At 43.8% G+C, this 17,218-nt stretch overlaps 1 protein-coding gene across 1 annotated transcript in view; it reads right to left on the bottom strand.

The window, feature by feature from the left end:
- Window positions 1-17,218, bottom strand: part of LOC126293616 (uncharacterized) — a gene marked incomplete in the record, with an annotated part of 370,783 nt that overhangs the window by 74,109 nt on the left and 279,456 nt on the right. The window contains 3 exon segments of the mRNA XM_049986896.1: window positions 2,022-2,157; window positions 4,859-4,950; window positions 5,149-5,282. Of these exon segments, the coding sequence (XP_049842853.1) occupies window positions 2,022-2,157; window positions 4,859-4,950; window positions 5,149-5,282 (362 nt within the window).

Below are 17,218 nucleotides of genomic sequence, written 5' to 3'. Positions count from 1 at the left end.
CTCCTCTAATCTTTCAAATGTAATTGTGTGTTTTAATACCCACACATTTGTTTCATTTTTCCTTCAATTGTTTAACGAATTTGCTGACCTCACAAAACAGTTTCTGATTTACACACAAAAGGCTGGCCAATAACAATGGAAATGGCACTTCTTTTCTGTTGTCAGGTTATTTGCTAGAGAAAAATACTGTTTTTTCTTTTTAGACGCATGAACAACCTACAGACAGAATGATCAGCAGAAGAGTAATCTGAAGTGCACTGTATATGGTAATCCATTTAAAATGGTCTACCTATTTCCACAATTTGAACATCCTATTACTTTATACTCAATGTGACTGTCAGCTATGCTCCAGATAATCTTTCCATAAGAAACAAAATTCCTCAATTCCCTCCAATAATTTCCACTCTCTCTACATCCGTAACGTCATAATTACATCAATTGCTTCTGTCATGCCATGAAGGTCAAGGCAGCCGGTTATGCCCTAGGGTAACATGCCGCCACTGGTTGAGGTATTATGGCATCAACACACACACAGGTCACGGGTTCTGTCTTGTGGTGTGACTTGGAACCTCAGGAGCTACCAGAATCTCTGCCTCAGCCACACCCGAGTGAAACAGGTGGGATCTGGTGACATGGAGGCCACTGGAATATCCTCCTTGGAAAATGGATACCGAAAGTGTAACTTTGCAGCACGGAAAGGAAATAATGGCGAAAAAGCTGGGGACCTGTTATAGTGAAGGGCACACTCACAAAAGAGTTGTGAGCCCCCCAGCTGGATATAGAGTGGGGTATCACCTTTTCACTCTAGTACAGCAGCCTACCTTCCCTCACGCGACACTCTCCACTCCAGCACACCACTGTTACACTCCAAGGTCACAATTTATTCCTTAATATGGCTTTACTGCACTTTGACCTCATACACCTATTTAATGTTTTGTTTTTAACTCACTTCTTAAACAATGAACATAAATTTTATATGATTAAAACACTGCTAATAATAATCTGTAATTTTCCCTCCCCTGCAATGCAGGGACTATTAGCCCAAGAGAATATTCTTTTAGGAAATTAAACACAGTTTAACTTTGATATATTTTCACTGCAAGACACATTTTAGAGTTGTTCAAGAAAAATTTAGAAACCGTTAGCTTTTACCACCACCACCACCACCACCACAAAAACACTGTTCACATCACGTAGGTGATAAGTTTTATTATATTGTTCACAGCACTCCCCCTACCACTGTACAATAATATGCACCTGTCTTCACTGACTGGGATGAATGCCTTCTACTAATTTTCCTGCAACTACATTAGTTATCGATGTGCTGGGCTATCCAGGTTGTGTGTCATCGTCAATGTCATTAGGACCTTTTCCAAAACATTTATATCATTCTTAAACCTTTCCCTCCCTCCACCCTATATCTGATTCATTGAAGGCAATATTTAATGTTTCTATAATTTTGCCACACGTTACTCATTTGTCATAACATGAAATACGAATTCTCTAATCCATTTTTACATGAAATAATCACCACAGTACCAAAGCTCATGTAATCTTCATGACGGCTAGCAACGGATTATATATTTGATATGGCTAATATTGTATATGTATTTTGCATACATTGTCAACACAACAGGGGGAAAAAGTTACATGAATGTAATTTAACAACAAATTACAAAATTCACATTACTTTTGAACATACTTTGCATACTGGAGTTATCAAGAAGACAAGTTAAAAGTACGAATAAATGGTACTCAGAAAAGAGCAAAACGTTCTGTTTAAAGGAGATGAAATAGCCAGGAGGATACTTCACAGTAATCTTTCTGATAAGATCAAAATTTAGCAGGTACGTATGATTGTTACCTTTTTCCGTAACAGAAAATAAACTGCTTCATATTTTATTCAAAGTAATAATTGAAATCATCTTGAATAATGTCTACACACTGAGTGAATAAGGTTTACTGTTTTTTAGAACATGTGTCTGCCTTTATTGGTTTTCTACTCTCTTGTGAGCACTTACTATGAGATTAGCTAAGCTTCCGGCATCAACACTGTTGGGGTTCAGATCGGAATCAACGGGGGAGTTGGAGGTAGAGCCACTGTTGTTGGAGGCTGGTAACAGCGACTGATCCACTCCTGTTGGGCTCCCACAGTCACTGGAAAAAATAATGCATTTGGTAATATTTATAAAGCAAGGATTATATATGAACAATTGCATCTACATGCCCGTGACCCCACACAAACAGTAAAATCTCCATTAAGTAGTTACTTGCCTGCAGGATTTAGTCAAATGTTTAGATTGCAGAAAATCAACAGTTCAAAATTCTTGTTCAATTTTTTTTATGTATTTCAGATGTCAGTTCACATGAAAATATATATCAAGGATCACTTTACTTGTTTTAGTAGAAGCAAAGTGTTAACATTTAATATGTAACTGAGAAGGAAAAATGCTGTATTTTCCATTTCTCCACATTTTACTACAATACAGTACATTGATATATATGTAAAATGTCTTTTTGAAAGGGCATTGAAAATCTACACAGAAAGAATTTCTCTAAGCACATCTCACATTACCTAAATGACCCTACTCCAAAATGCTGGATTGGAAGAGGTGCAGCAGATGAATTTTTTTAAGCATGTCTGATGTTTCCTGAATGACACCATTCTAGGATGTTGGATTGGAAGAAGAGGAGGGGGAGCAGAAAATGAACTCTATATATATATACACAAACTGATTACAGCAAAATCCAACATGGCCTTCCCCAAGTTCTGCTTGTGACGTGTGTGTACTGACTTTTGACAACAAGGCTGAATAGATAGCCTTCAGGAGGGCTATTTGACAAATGTCAGTCGTTATTAACAGTTCCACAAACTGTCAGTATGTAAATTTGTGTGGGAAATATTTGAAATGCGCCTTGGTAATTTAAATTATGTAGTTCATTACTGAGAAATGCATTTTAATGTATACTTTGTTGAAGCTCCTCCTCAGATCCTGTAAATGTGAGCTGCAGCTGTGCCGTTATTTCCAGTATCCTACCAATTAACTTGTCGACAACAGAAATCCGTTATAAATTAATAATGCAGCCCACCATACAACATTCCTGACGTGTGTTGCACCCATACACTACAAAGAAATGCAACATGAAGAGTTGTAGGTGACTCTTGGAAGCGTGTCCTAGCCTCTGGATCACAGGGTCCAAGGTATGATTCCCGGCCACGTTGGGGATTTTCTCTGCCCATAGACTGGGTGTCGGCGGCAGCGGCATTATAACAGTGGCCAGATTGCACTGTGTAAAAAACGGGACTGTAAAAATTATGACTATGTATGGGCACTGATGACCTCACACTTGAGCACCCCCACAAACCAATCACCACCACCATCGAAATGCTGGCAAACTTAAGTGGCAGCTGCTTCAACAGACACTAATGACAACCCAAAATTCTACTTACAAAGTTCAAGATATAGTAATAAGCGAGGAATCTGGAAACACACTACACCACCGTAAGTACCACTAATAGAGGTAGGCCTACTGCAAAGGCAGGATTAGTGCAGACATATTGCACAGAGAGATTTAACCAGACATCCTTCCCACATTTTGTATGAGAATGGAATAGCAAAATTGGAAGTAACCTCTGCCATGCAGTTCACAGTTGCTTGCAGAGCAAGGATGTAGATGTTAAAGCTATGTCCGATAAAGAATATTTTTTGTATTTTCAGAACTGCGGTCCATCTATGCAATGAAGTTTGAGGCTTTTTGTTTTGTGCCATGTGTTCCACTGCTTTTTACTTGAGAACGTTCCCCATGGTCAATAATGTGTGTTAAGTACACAATAACTGTTATATAATCATTACAGGGGTGGTACTACTTTAATTTTTTTTAGTCTATTCATAGAACCAGTTTTTCAATCAACAAAATTGACTGTAGTCTTGAAGTTTTTCTTACAGTTATGCAAGCTGTGATCTTGAGCTGATTGTGAAGTAATACTTCAAAGACTCTGATGCTTCTAAGCATAACATTATTTTAAGGTTTTGTAGAATACATACTCAAATAATTCTTTAGCATAAACAATCCAGTCAAAAATTAAAATACAATGTTATTTATCATTGTGTGTACGTTCTACCAGTGGTAAGGCAGAAGTTAGTAAAGTTTAATATTAAAGTTTTGTGCTACTGCAGCTGAACATTGGTGATTCTACCAGATTTACAAATAATGCTTCATGGGGCCACACTGGCAAACTAATGGAATTTAATCATAATCAAATGAACATGAAATGCTGTCTGCAAGGAACTGTTATGTTGTTTCAGCTCTGGCTTACTTCATGTTATAATGAGTAGAGTGTTTCCACCTTCAGTAAGGCAGATTCTACAGATTTGATTGACAGATACATGCACTACCTACTACAGCATTAAAATCTTATGCAACATGAGAAGAGTCTATGTCCATCATCCAATTAGCTATAATGCATCTTTATACATAGAATGTTTGATGCTTTGACACTAAGTTATATAATAATGTCACATTAAAGGACTTCCACAATACATACACAATAGATTTACATTTTCACGAACTGCTTAATTTCAGTGTATTGAAAAGCCATTTTTATATACGCAGTAAAATTTCAGCCTTCACACAATTTATTTTCTGTACATTTGCAGTTCACTAGTGAACTACATTCACATGCATTTCAAATGTTCTGAAAAGAAAAGCTATGTGCATACCATCTACTTCATAGAAAAAACTTCACGACTTTAAAACATGTAAAAACCCTACCGACATTTACAGTAACTACTGATAAGTGTAGTACATTACAGTAATTTTTGGTCCAGGATTTCTATCATCATCATAGTGTGGTTACCTGTACGCTGGGGAACTTCTGAAGGCACACGGGTTGTGAAGTGGTGTGTGGAATCCGGATGCATCCATCATGTCCAGATAATGTGGTTCTTCCTGCAAGAGCGTGGAACATGTTCAACTTTGTGAAGAAGCGATTAGAAATAACGTTTAACAATAGTACCCGACACAGAACTTATAGCAACTTAGTTATGCTGTTCCCAGATAAAACTTGTCTGGTGTAGCTAAAAACAATGACACTGTCATGATACACTGCGCAATCAGACGTAAATTATGCATGATGTCGGTCTTTACCTGGAAGAACCTCGAATTCTGAGATGGGTCGTACAACTGAGGAGATGGGGAATTCAGGCTGCTATTACTTCCCAAGAGCGTTCCTCTTGGCACATTAAGACCCAGTAAGTCTGTAATTGACATTGAGGTTTCACCTGCAAAATAAATTTAACAGTATATTTAATACACGTTGAGTTCACAATGCGTTGGCTTTTTTGTTTTGCATCGACCAACAATCGCTTAGCTACTACAATGGAAATTGTTCTCTAACAAATATGGCAAACGGATTAAAATCTACCATTACGTATTGTTATGAGGAACGGCACAGATTCAAAAATAATCGAGGAATACTTTTCACTACGTAGCTTAAGTTGTTACGTCTGCACCAAGAGAAAAAAAAAAAAAAACTTTATTAACTGCGGTATTAATACATGTTGCTGTATAACAAGACAACGTTGGCTGAAGAGTTACCAGTTATTGAACCATTACTCTGGTATGTAATATTTCTCCGGAAAACAGGACACTAGTTTCGTTCTCTAGACGCAATGCAACGAAAGGCTTTCGTCTGCAATTAGAGCTCACAGTTTATGTAATATTTAATAGCGAAGGCATCTTTGAGTAAAAGTTTGTACCCAGTCAGTTGACACTCAAGGTTCTCAGAAATAATCGCTGACGCCGACAGGAAGACCTGTGATACAGGAGATAACAGGTTTTACATTTATAAATAATCACTGCCGCTTGCTGAATTCTTAGAGTACAATGTCAAGTAATCCCAGCACTAATTTACGACTACATCCAGCTGAGTTTCTGTCCTCTAAAACGGCTGCTTAAATTGTAACTTCCGTGTTCTCTCTCATTGAGAACTTTAAATTTAAATCACATTTCACATCACTTTCGGAAGGTAATGAGACTCATACAAAACGTTAACGTAGCTTCTCGTCATGTTTCTTCGATCCTGCAAGCCAACACTTTTTTGCTACATACCTGAGTGGTAGTTTTTTTTATTCCAACTCGCCGCCTTTTGCCGCTAGTGCTCACAGGCCAACTGAGTGACTTCACGTTAGCCTCGCAACTGCTGGCCGCATTTAACTCTTTCCCACTACGCGAACCTACATTCTCGGAGCTGTCAAAGCAATCGTAAACCTGAGATACAACATCTTACGTTGCTCTCGTGTGTGACATATCCACGATCGTATCACAGGAACATTTGTCTTACCAGACTCGAAGTGCGAAGTATATTTAGGTATGTGCAGAGAGCTGCTACTCATGATCTTCGCTTGTTGTTCTAAACATCCGAAATTTCAACTATTTAGACCGGCGTCATAAGCAGAATCATGTCACAGAATTTATACTATCGATCTAGCATTTTTACCTCTCATGACATCAACCCCGTGTTTTAGATTAAACAATTTTTGTAGGCCAAGTTAGTATTTAATCCTCTCTTTACAATAATGTTGGAAACTTGGCGAACATAAGTAAGGATGTTTTCTATCCATTTATTACAAACCACCTGTGCATCTTAGAGAACGAATTTTGATTTTGTAACAATTTTTGCGATTTAATTATAATCGGAGCTGCCTCTTGCGAGCGATTTCATTCCGTAAGAGCAAAGATTTTGTTAATTACCCCTGGAGGAAAGCAAGATAGATTATTACGATGCCAAGTCGCTGTTGCACTGTCCGATGCATTTTGTTTTTGAGTGTCTTCTTTCGTCTATTACTTTTGGCACATCTAAATAAAAGGTAAGAATTCGATTAATGAAAATTCACAACCTGCGTCTGTATGGATTCAAAATATTCTGGGGCTGAGCAACATCTACAATATTGCGGACGGTGTATTCATATGTAGGTCCTGCAGTTTATGGAAGACTGTCATAAGATAGAGCCTATGAAAAAACTGACACGCAGTTGCTCATCTTTTGCCGATTGTTGTACGCAGAGATAGTACCGTAAGTTACCAGTAATGATGTAGGCAATATTTTAGAAACATTTAAGAAATAACGTGGAAGACGTCCTTAAAGAGTTTTAATGGTTGTAGGATTAAACAGACGTTGAATTTAAGAGCACGAGGATGTGGCTGCTTAACTTTCAGGTGAAACTTTCCGCCCGACTTTTTTTGCCGTTACTGCCAGTGCTTTTTTTAAAATTAAATTACTATCTGCATGAGGGATTACCAGTAACGGAATGAACACGTACCTGTACATATACATATGGATTAAGTTTTCAGTAGAAAGGGCAAATTGGGGACGGATTTTCTCCAAAATTTTTCTTATCTTAAGTTGTTATTGTTCATAACATGACACCCGTCATGCTTGCGTCGCCCGACTTTAGCGTTTATCCATTCTTCGTAGGCAACAGCTTAAGAATATGTCAGAGGCCAACTACAAGAGACCATGTTACACTAGAATCGTATGAAGGGTACTGAAATGTACCTAAGATGTACGTCTACTAACATAAATTTTAAATTCCGAAAATTTTAAAAACGATACGGGATAGGCGTGTGCAACAGGAGTAATTAAATGAAGTGGCAAAACCAATGATAAAAAACTTATAGAAAGTCAAGTGTATTAGAATATGCGCGAGGGTAATAAAACAGTTTTACAGAAAGCTGTTCTATAAAATGATGTTTCGTAAAATTTAAGCTGTATTCGAAAGTTGCTACCTAAATATCACCTGGTAAACCGGAGCGTTTTGAATATATCAATACAGTTTTTGATACTATCTTATTTAAATGTGATTGCTCCGAGTTAAGGGGCAGACCGACAGATAGCAGCCGAACGTAGGCCTCGGGCTACGATCCGTCACCGCAGCCAATTATTTCGCGCGTTATCCGCAACAAGCGCTAACACTGTTCCTTATTACAGTGTCGCCAACTTTCGTTCGTTCCGTATTAATACTCAACTCTTTTCAGAAACTGGATAGACTTAGTATATCATTTAGACATTTATACTCAAATGGTTCAAGCATTGTCTAAAATAAATTGACTTCGACATGATTTGTCATTTTCACTTTTCTAGCCTGGTGGTGATAAATTACAGGAAGTTTCAGCTTTTTCAGGCATTCACAAAACGCAGTAGTGGGGAGTAATCACATTGAGAATGTGATTCAGACTACTTGTCGAAATACTGTGTGTCCCGAATATATAATTCAAACGGTAATTGTTTTTAGCTGAGTCTCAGCGATGCACCGATCCCGAAAGGATGAATTAGATAAGGCAATGAAACTTTTTATGAGTCGAGTTGTGTGAGAATAGAACTGATCACACACAAAATCTAGTGTTTCACCAGAAATTATTTACGGAATTGTGAAAGAGATGGCAAATGAAGCGCTGAATTTCGTCACCTTGGGTTCGTCTTTCAAAACAGCAAGACTTACTAGTGTCAGCGTCGCCAACTGAACTACTTCGCTGTGCCCACAGAGCACTTTTAAATGTTCCCCGTCTGCCAACAGAAATTAAAAAACTGTATACCAAAGCATTATGGAAGGCAATGCCCTTTTTTATTCTGTTCTGAATATCAGTTTGGTATTACACGTAATGCACATTCCTAGGTCGATTTTCTCGCTTCGTTTACGCAAGTTTCAATCACCTGCCGCTAGAGGGCTCCAAATGGTACTGTGTATTGTAACTATATTAGTGTGGGAAAAGCAGCTTACTGCAATCTAGTTTCACAAATTCGAAGAATTCCTCCACACACGGAATACCTCTCCTTCAGCATAACAATGCCAGACCACACACGAGCGCCGCGACATCTACAACAATTCGAAACCTTGTGCTCATTATCGATCACCCTCCACGAGTCCCGACCTGCCCCCTGTTATTTTCATCTGATTCCAAAGCTTAATCGTAATCTTCGAGGAATTCAGTTTGATGGTGATGAAGCAATGCATGCAGAGGTAGACTGAGGCTGTGTCAACCAAGTAACGCCTTCTAGTGACAGTATCAACAAAGTGGTCTAGGTTGTGGCTACGTTGAGAAAAATTTATAGGCATGACGAATAAAGAACAATGTTAATAAAACTTCCTTTAAAGAAGCATAAATAGTTTTCACATAAATTCAGAGGCAGTACTTTTCAACACACACACGTAACATAAGTAAAAGGTAACTGTCGGCATACGATGGTCTATAGTAGTATCGCTGAGAAAAGCAGTTTCGCTTTTGTTTCACCGACTGATGCCCATACCTGGTTCTGATCTTACAGGCGTATACATATCAGAAAGATGTATGAATCTGTGATATGTGAAAATAAGGCGTCGTCGTCATGGATTAATGACTTCGTGAAAAAGGCTGGCTATGTCTCAAAAACGCAAGGAGCAGGAGGGGGGAGGGTAAGGGATGGAGGCAACGCTTGAAAGCCCAAAACAAGAAGACGAATTTTCATGGGATTTTCAGAGTTCAACTTGAGTTAGCCTGAGGCGACGTACAGACTTTATTACATCAAACTCTGTCCGAACACACTGGTCTCTAAATCCATAACTGGGTCACAAAATGAAAAGTTTTCGTCTAAAGGTTGCGCAGTCCAGAACCAGCATGCTGATCAGGCTGATCAGGCTGAAACACCGTGACGACCTTCGAGAAAGAAGTCCCCTATCTGTGTCTTGAAAATGCTCGTAAGACAGGAATCTTCGACCCTTCGACGCCTTTTTTTAAGGACCGAATGCGTGGTAATCGCATGGGGAGAGATCAGGGACTACAGCGCAGGTGTTCGAGTTGTCTCCCACTTGAACTGGCGTAAGTACTGCATTACGACATCAGCGATATGGGTGCCCGACATATCATGAAGCAGTAGTATCGATTCCAGAAGGTGATTTTCGACGGATATGCTGCCCCATACACTTTCTTCATTCTCCGATGGATGTCGACCGGAGTTTGTCCTTCGGCAGCCAAGGAAAGGACAATAGCACGCAGCCAAGGAAAGGACAATAGCACGCTGGTCCTGTTTGGATGTATTTGACAATAACGTCGCCGTATTTCACATTGCCACATTTACTGTATGCACACCGCAAGGACACGAGTACCACGCAAATCCCTTGCCTCCATATCCGTGTTTATATACCCGCATCGGAATTGCGCTACGTTGCGGTCCGAAAGTTTCTATCCCGAGATAATTACCGTAATGCCTCGTACAAACACCACCACTTTTATGGTGACCCTTCGTGAGTATGAAGTCTAATTTCGCGGCTGCAGCTTCGTTAGTTTTGTCTCTAGGATGCGTTGTATACCGTCGTGTAAGCAAAATGGCGGATATTGAGAGAATGAAGTACCGTGCCGTGATTTAAGATCTTCATTTGAAGGGAATGGCGCCCAATGTGGAATAGACTTAGGGACAGCGGTCCGTCTAACGGAACAATGAGAAACTGTGCGTCCGACTTCGAACGTGGAAGAACGAGTGCGGAAGACGCGCCAAGGAGCGAAACAGTAGCTCTAATTCATGATACGATTTTGCAGGAACGTCTAGCAACGTTGCAGCACATTGACACCACATTTGGAATCTCTCATAGGCGTGCTGATGACATCGTTGTGGAAATTGGGAATGCAGAAAATTTCTTCTCGGTAGGTCCCGAAACAGTTAATACACATTAGAGACGGGAGCGTGAACAGTGTTGTGAAGAAATCGTCTTGGGAGTATGTGACAATGGACAAAAAGTGGGTTCACCACATTTTGATGCGGAGAGGGAACACCACTCACAACAATGGAAACATTTTTGATCTACCTCAAAAAATTCCGGGAGCCAAATCTGGAAATGGTGATGCAGTGAACGCTTGGTTGGACTCTAAATCTAAGACCTTTTATTAGTATGGTTTGCAGAAGTTATCTGAGCGTTCCCGCAAATGTGTTCGTGTACACAGGTGTTACACTGAAAAACGAGTTGGTATTTTCAAGTTAATTTGTTACGCTAGAAACTTTTCGACCTCCTCTCTCCCGCCTCCGCCTGTCCCCCCCCCCCCCCCCCCCCCCCCTACAAACAAACCAATGAACTTTGTGGCTCCTGTATTCTAATTCTTCTATCCGTTTACAGACTCCAAGCTACATGTGCGAGACCGAGATACAGTGAGAAGTGCCTGAAACCAAAATTGAAAGCTTGTGTTTAGAAAATTAAACATCAGCAAAAGTATCAAAAGTGGCGAGTGCACTAGAAGGTGACTGAAATTTTACGAAAACTGTTTTCAAGAATGCAGATAAATTGTCGGAGATCCGAAATGTGAAATAATTTGGGTGAAGGTCACGGTTAAAGCAGGCTCAGACATGGTAATTGGATGTCTGTATAGGCCCCTTGGCTCAGCACCTGTTGTGGCTGAGCACCTGAAGGATAATTTGGAAAATATTTCGAGTAGATTTCCCCGCCATGTTATAGTTATGGGTGGAGATTTTAATTTGTCGGATATAGACTGGGAGACTCAAACGTTCGTAACGGGTGGCAGGGACAAAGAAAACAGTGAAATTTTTTTAAGTGCTTTATCTGAAAACTACCTTGAGCAGTTAAACAGAGAACCGACTCGTGGCGATAACATATTAGACCTCCTGGTGACAAACAGACCCGAACTATTTGAAACAGTTAACACAGAACAGGGAATCAGCGATCATAAAGCAGTTACTGCATCGATGATTTCAGCCGTAAATAGAGATATAAAAAAGGTAGGAAGATTTTTCTGTTTAGCAAAAGTGACAAAAAGCAGATTTCAGAGTACCTGACGGCTCAACACAAAAGTTTTGTCTCAAGTAAAGATAGTGTTGAGGATCAGTGGACAAAGTTCAAAACCATCGTACAATATGCTTTAGATGAGTATGTGCCAAGCAAGATCGTAAGAGATGCGAAAGAGCCACCTTGGTACAACAACCGAGTTAGAAAACTGCTGCGGAAGCAAAGGGAACTTCACAGCCAATATAAACATAGCCACAACCTTGCAGACAAACAAAAATTACGCGAAGCGAAATGTAGTGTGAGGAGGGCTATGCGAGAGGCGTTCAACGAATTCGAAAGTAAAGTTCTATGTACTGAGTTGGCAGAAAATCCTAAGAAATTTTGGTCCTATGTCAAAGTGGTAGGTGGATCAAAAAATGTCGACACACAGTGAGCAAAATGGTACTGAAACGGGCGTGACAGACTAAAAGCCGAAATACTGAATGTTTTTTTCCAAAGCTGTTTCACAGAGGAAGACTGCACTGTAATTCCTCCTCTAGATTGTCGCACAGGTGACAGACTGGTAGATATCGAAATAGACGACATAGGGATAGAGACAAAATCGCTCAAAAGAGGAAAGGCCGCTGGACCTGATGGGATACCAGTTCGATTTTACAGAGAGTACACGAAGGAACTTGCTCTCCCCCCCCCTTTTCATGCAGCGTTGTACCGTAGGTCTCTAGAAGAGTGTAGCGTTCCGGAGGATTGGAAAAGGTCACAGGTCATCCCAGTTTTCAAGAAAGGACGTCGAACAGATGTCGAGAACTATAGACCTATATCTCTAACGTCTATCGGTTGTAGAATTTTGGAACATGTGTTACGTTCGAGTATTGGTTGGTTTGGGGGATTAAAGGGACCAGACTGCTATGGTCATCGGTCCCTTTTCCCAAAAAACTAAAACCACCCAAAGAAGAAAAACGAACAACAGGAAAAACGGCAGACTACACAGAACAAGAGGTAATCAGACAAAGAACAGACAAAACAAAGTAAAACCACACAGTGTGGCGGTAGTTGGCCGACCAGGGGGGTAAAAAAGGAAAAGCCAACCACCGAGAACACATTAAAAACTCAGTTTAAAATCGTAGGCCAAAGGCCAGAATCAACAAAAAACAAAATAAAACAGAAACACTCATAATAAATGATAAAATCACCCTGCCCGAATAAAACGCAAAACTAAGTCAACCATGGCAGTCTTCTGATAAAAGAGCAGAGAGCGTGTCAGGCAGCGCATAAGTCTGCCTGAGCACGGTTAAAAGGGCGCATTCCGACAGAATATGGACCACCGCCAAGGACGCCCCACAACGACAAAGAGGGGGATCCTCACGACACAGTAAATAACTGTGCGTGAGTCGGGTGTGGCCAATGCGGAGCCGACAATGGACAACTGATTCCCTGCGGTTAGATCGCATGGATGACTGCCACACAGTAGTCGTCTCCTTGATACGGCAGAGTTTGTTTGGCACGAGCAGGTTGCGCCAATCAGTGTCCCATAAATCGAAAACTTTGCGGCGTAATAGTGCCCGCAAATCAGTCGCTGGGAGGCCAATCTCCAGAGATGGTGCACTAGTGGCCTCTTTCGCCAGGCGGTCAACAGTTTCATTTCCGGGTATCCCAACATGGCCCGGGGTCCAAACAAAGACCACAGATCTGCCGCAACGGGCAAGAGTATGCAGGGACTCCTGGATAGCCATCACCAGACGAGAACGAGGGAAACACTGGTCGAGAGCTCGTAAACCGCTCAGGGAATCGCTACAGATAACGAAGGACTCACTTGAGCAGGAGCGGATATATTCTAGGGCACGAAAGATGGCGACCAGCTCAGCACGAAAGATGGCGACCAGCTCAGCAGTGTAAACACTGCACCCAGCCGGCAACGAACGTTGTTCAGAATGGTCCGCTAGAGTTAGTGCATAACCGACACGACCAGCAACCAGCGAACCGTCGGTATAGACAACGCCAGAGCCCTGATACGTGGCGAGGATGGAATAAAAGCGGCGTCGGAAGGCCACCGGAGGGACTGAGTCCTTCGGGCCCTGTGCCAAGTCGAGCCGAAGGCAAGGGCGAGGCACACACCACGGGGGTGTACGCAGAGGGGCCCGGAAAGGTGGTGGAACAGTGAAACACCCAAGCCAGGAAAGAAGCTTTTTGACACGTACGGCCATCGGACAACCCAACTGGGGCCGACGTTCTGGCAGACGGACGACTGACTGCGGGAACAGGACACGATAATTAGGATGCCCGGGCGAGCTAAAAACATGGGCAGAATAAGCAGCCAGTAATTGTTGGCGTCGTAACAGCAGTGGAGGGACACCTGCCTCCACAAGTATGCTGTCCACAGGGCTGGTCCGGAAGGCACCAGTGGCAAGGCGTATCCCGCTGTGGAGGATTGGGTCCAGCAGCCGCAACGCAGATGGGAATGCTGAGCCATAAGCCAGACTCTCATAGTCCAGACGGGACTGGATCAACGCCTGGTAAAGCCAAGTCAACCGGGCATCAAAAACCACCCCCAAAAACCTATGTGACTCCACCACTGTAAGATGCTCGCCGTCAATATAAAGACGCGGCTCCGGGTGAACAGTGCGTCGCCGGCAGAAATGCATAACGCAGGTCTTGGCTGCCGAAAACTGAAAACCGTGCGCTACAGCCCAAGACTGCGCCTTGCGGATTGCGCCCTGTAGCTGACGTTCAGCAGCTGCAATGCCAATAGAGATGTAGTAAAGGCAGAAGTCGCCAGCATACAGGGAAGAGGAAATAGAATTTCCCACGGCCGCAGCGAGCCCGTTAATGGCTATTAAAAACAGACAGACACTTAGAACAGAACCCTGTGGCACACCGTTCTCTTGGACTTGGGAGGAACTATATGAGGCCGCGACGTGCACGCGGAAGGTACGATACGACAGAAAGTTGCGGATATAGATCGGCAGAGGGCCACGAAGGCCCCATCCATGAAGCGTAGAAAGGATGTGATGACGCCACGTCGTATCATACGCCTTCCGCGTGTCGAAAAAGACAGCAACCAGATGCTGACGGCGGGCAAAGGCAGTACGGATGGCCGACTCCAGGCTCACCAGACTGTCGGCGGCGGAGCGGCCTTTACGGAACCCACCCTGAGACGGAGCCAGAAGGCCTCGAGACTCCAGGACCTAATTCAAGCGCCGGCTCACCATCCGTTCAAACAACTTGCAAAGGACGTTGGTGAGGCTAATGGGACGGTAGCTGTCCACCTACAAAGGGTTCTTCCCTGGTTTCAGAATGGGGACAACAAGACTTTCCCGCCATTGCGACGGAAACACACCCTCGTCCCAAATGCGGTTGTAAAGATCGAGGAGGTGTCGCTGGCAGTCCACTGAAAGGTGTTTCAGCATCTGAGAGTGGATGCTATCTGGGCCAGGAGCAGTATCAGGACAAGCGGCGAGGGCACTGCAGAATTCCCACTCACTGAATGGAACATTGTACAATTCAGGATGGTGGGTGCGAAAAGAAAGACTCCGACGTTCTATCCGCTCTTTAGTAGAGCGGAAGCCCAAGGGGTAGTTGGCAGAAACGGAATTCAGAGCAAAGTGCTCTGACAAGCGGTTTGCAATGACGTCGGAGTCAGTACAAACTGCTCCATTCAGTGATAGCGCAGGGACGCTGACAGGGGTCCGATAGCCATAGAGGCGGCGAATCTTGGCCCAGACCTGCGATGGAGTGACATGGAGGCCAATGGTGGACACATACCGCTCCCGGCACTCCTGCTTGCGTTGGCGGATAATGCGGCGGACTCGCGCACGTAGCGGTTTGAAGGCGATAATGTGTTCGGCTGAGGGATGTCGCTTGTAACGCTGGAGCGCCCGCCGGCGAGCTTTAATCGCTTCAACGATCTCAGGCGACCACCAAGGCACAGTCCGCCGCCGAGGGGACCCAGAAGAACGGGGAATGGCAGATTCGGCAGCAGTAACGATGCCGGTGGTGACCGATTGAACCACTGCATCAATGTCATCGTTATAGAGAGGCTCAATAGCGGCAGTGGAGGAGAACAAGTCCCAGTAAGCCTTATTCAGAGCCCATCTGCTAGGGCGCCCAGAAGACTGACGCTGTGGCAGTGACAGAAAGATCGGAAAGTGGTTACTACCACAAAGGTCGTCATGCACTCTCCATTGGACAGACGGTAAGAGGCTAGGGCTACAGATCGAAAGGTCAGTGGAGTATGTGCCATGCGCCACACTGAAGTGTGTGAAGGCACCATCATTTAATATCGAGAGATTGAGCTGCGCCAATAAATGCTCAACGATGGCGCCTCGACCTGTTGCCACCGACCCACCCCACAGATGGTTATGGGCGTTAAAGTGGCCCAGTAACAAGAAAGGTGGCGGCAACTGGGCTATCAGAGCAGCCAGGACATACTGCGCGACATCACCATCCGGTGGAAGGTAAAGACTGCAAACGATAACAGCCTGTGGCGTCCACACCCGAACAGCGACAGCCTCTAAAGGTGTTTGGAGAGGTACAGACTCGCTGTGAAGAGAGTTCAGGACATAGATGCAGACGCCACCAGACACCCTTTCATAAACTGCCCGGTTCTTATAATAACCCCGGTAGCCACAGAGGGCCGGGGTTCGCATTGCCTCAAACCAAGTTTCCTGCAGAGCAATGCAGAGGAAAGGGTGAAGGCTGATAAGTTGGCGGAGCTCAGCTAGATGGTGGAAGAAACTGCTGCATTTCCACTGGAGGAAGGTGTTGTCCATGGCTGAGAAAGGCGTGACGGGACTGGGAAGGGAGATTACGCCGCTGGGTCACCTGCTGCCTCCGATTTAGCACCTGGGATAGCGCTTTCCATGGCGTCTGATGGACCGGCGAGATCGAGGTCCTCAGCGGACGCCAGAATCTCCACCGCATCCTGAGACGCACAGCTGGAAGGTTGCAGTGAGATGGCTGCCACCGCGAGTTCCTTGGGCTGAGAGCTCTTCTTGGGTTTCTCATGCCGTTCCTTGGGTCGCACCGGCTGGGAGGACTTCACCGATTCAGTCTCTGGGACGGAGGAGGATCATGAAACCCTACGACCAGCCGATTGCGGGCACTTACGCCACTGTCGGTCGTCAGCCTTCTCGCTGGCGGGAACCTGGGAAGGGAGGGACCCAAGGGACCCCTTGCGAGCGAGAGAAGCCGAAGAAGTTGGACACTTCTCCGGCTTAGAAGTGGGGACGGACGTCCCCGATGGGTGGGATGGTGTTGCTCCTGAGGTAGGTGGCGCAGGAGCAACCCGGTGAGTAGAGCCCCCCCCCCACTGGCGAGGGGACAGGAGGAGTTGTACTACTCGTCGATCCGGCCACAATTGGGGAACCAGACTGGGCTAGCACAGGTGTTGTAGCAGCAGCGTAGGAAGATGTCATTCTCACAGGTTGGAGTCGGTCGTATTTCCTTTTGGCCTC

This window comes from Schistocerca gregaria, chromosome 10, assembly GCF_023897955.1.
Source record: "Schistocerca gregaria isolate iqSchGreg1 chromosome 10, iqSchGreg1.2, whole genome shotgun sequence".
Taxonomy (NCBI): domain Eukaryota; kingdom Metazoa; phylum Arthropoda; class Insecta; order Orthoptera; family Acrididae; genus Schistocerca; species Schistocerca gregaria.
The sequence above is the reverse complement of the archived record's forward strand: the minus strand, read 5'-3'. Positions and strand labels throughout refer to the sequence as shown.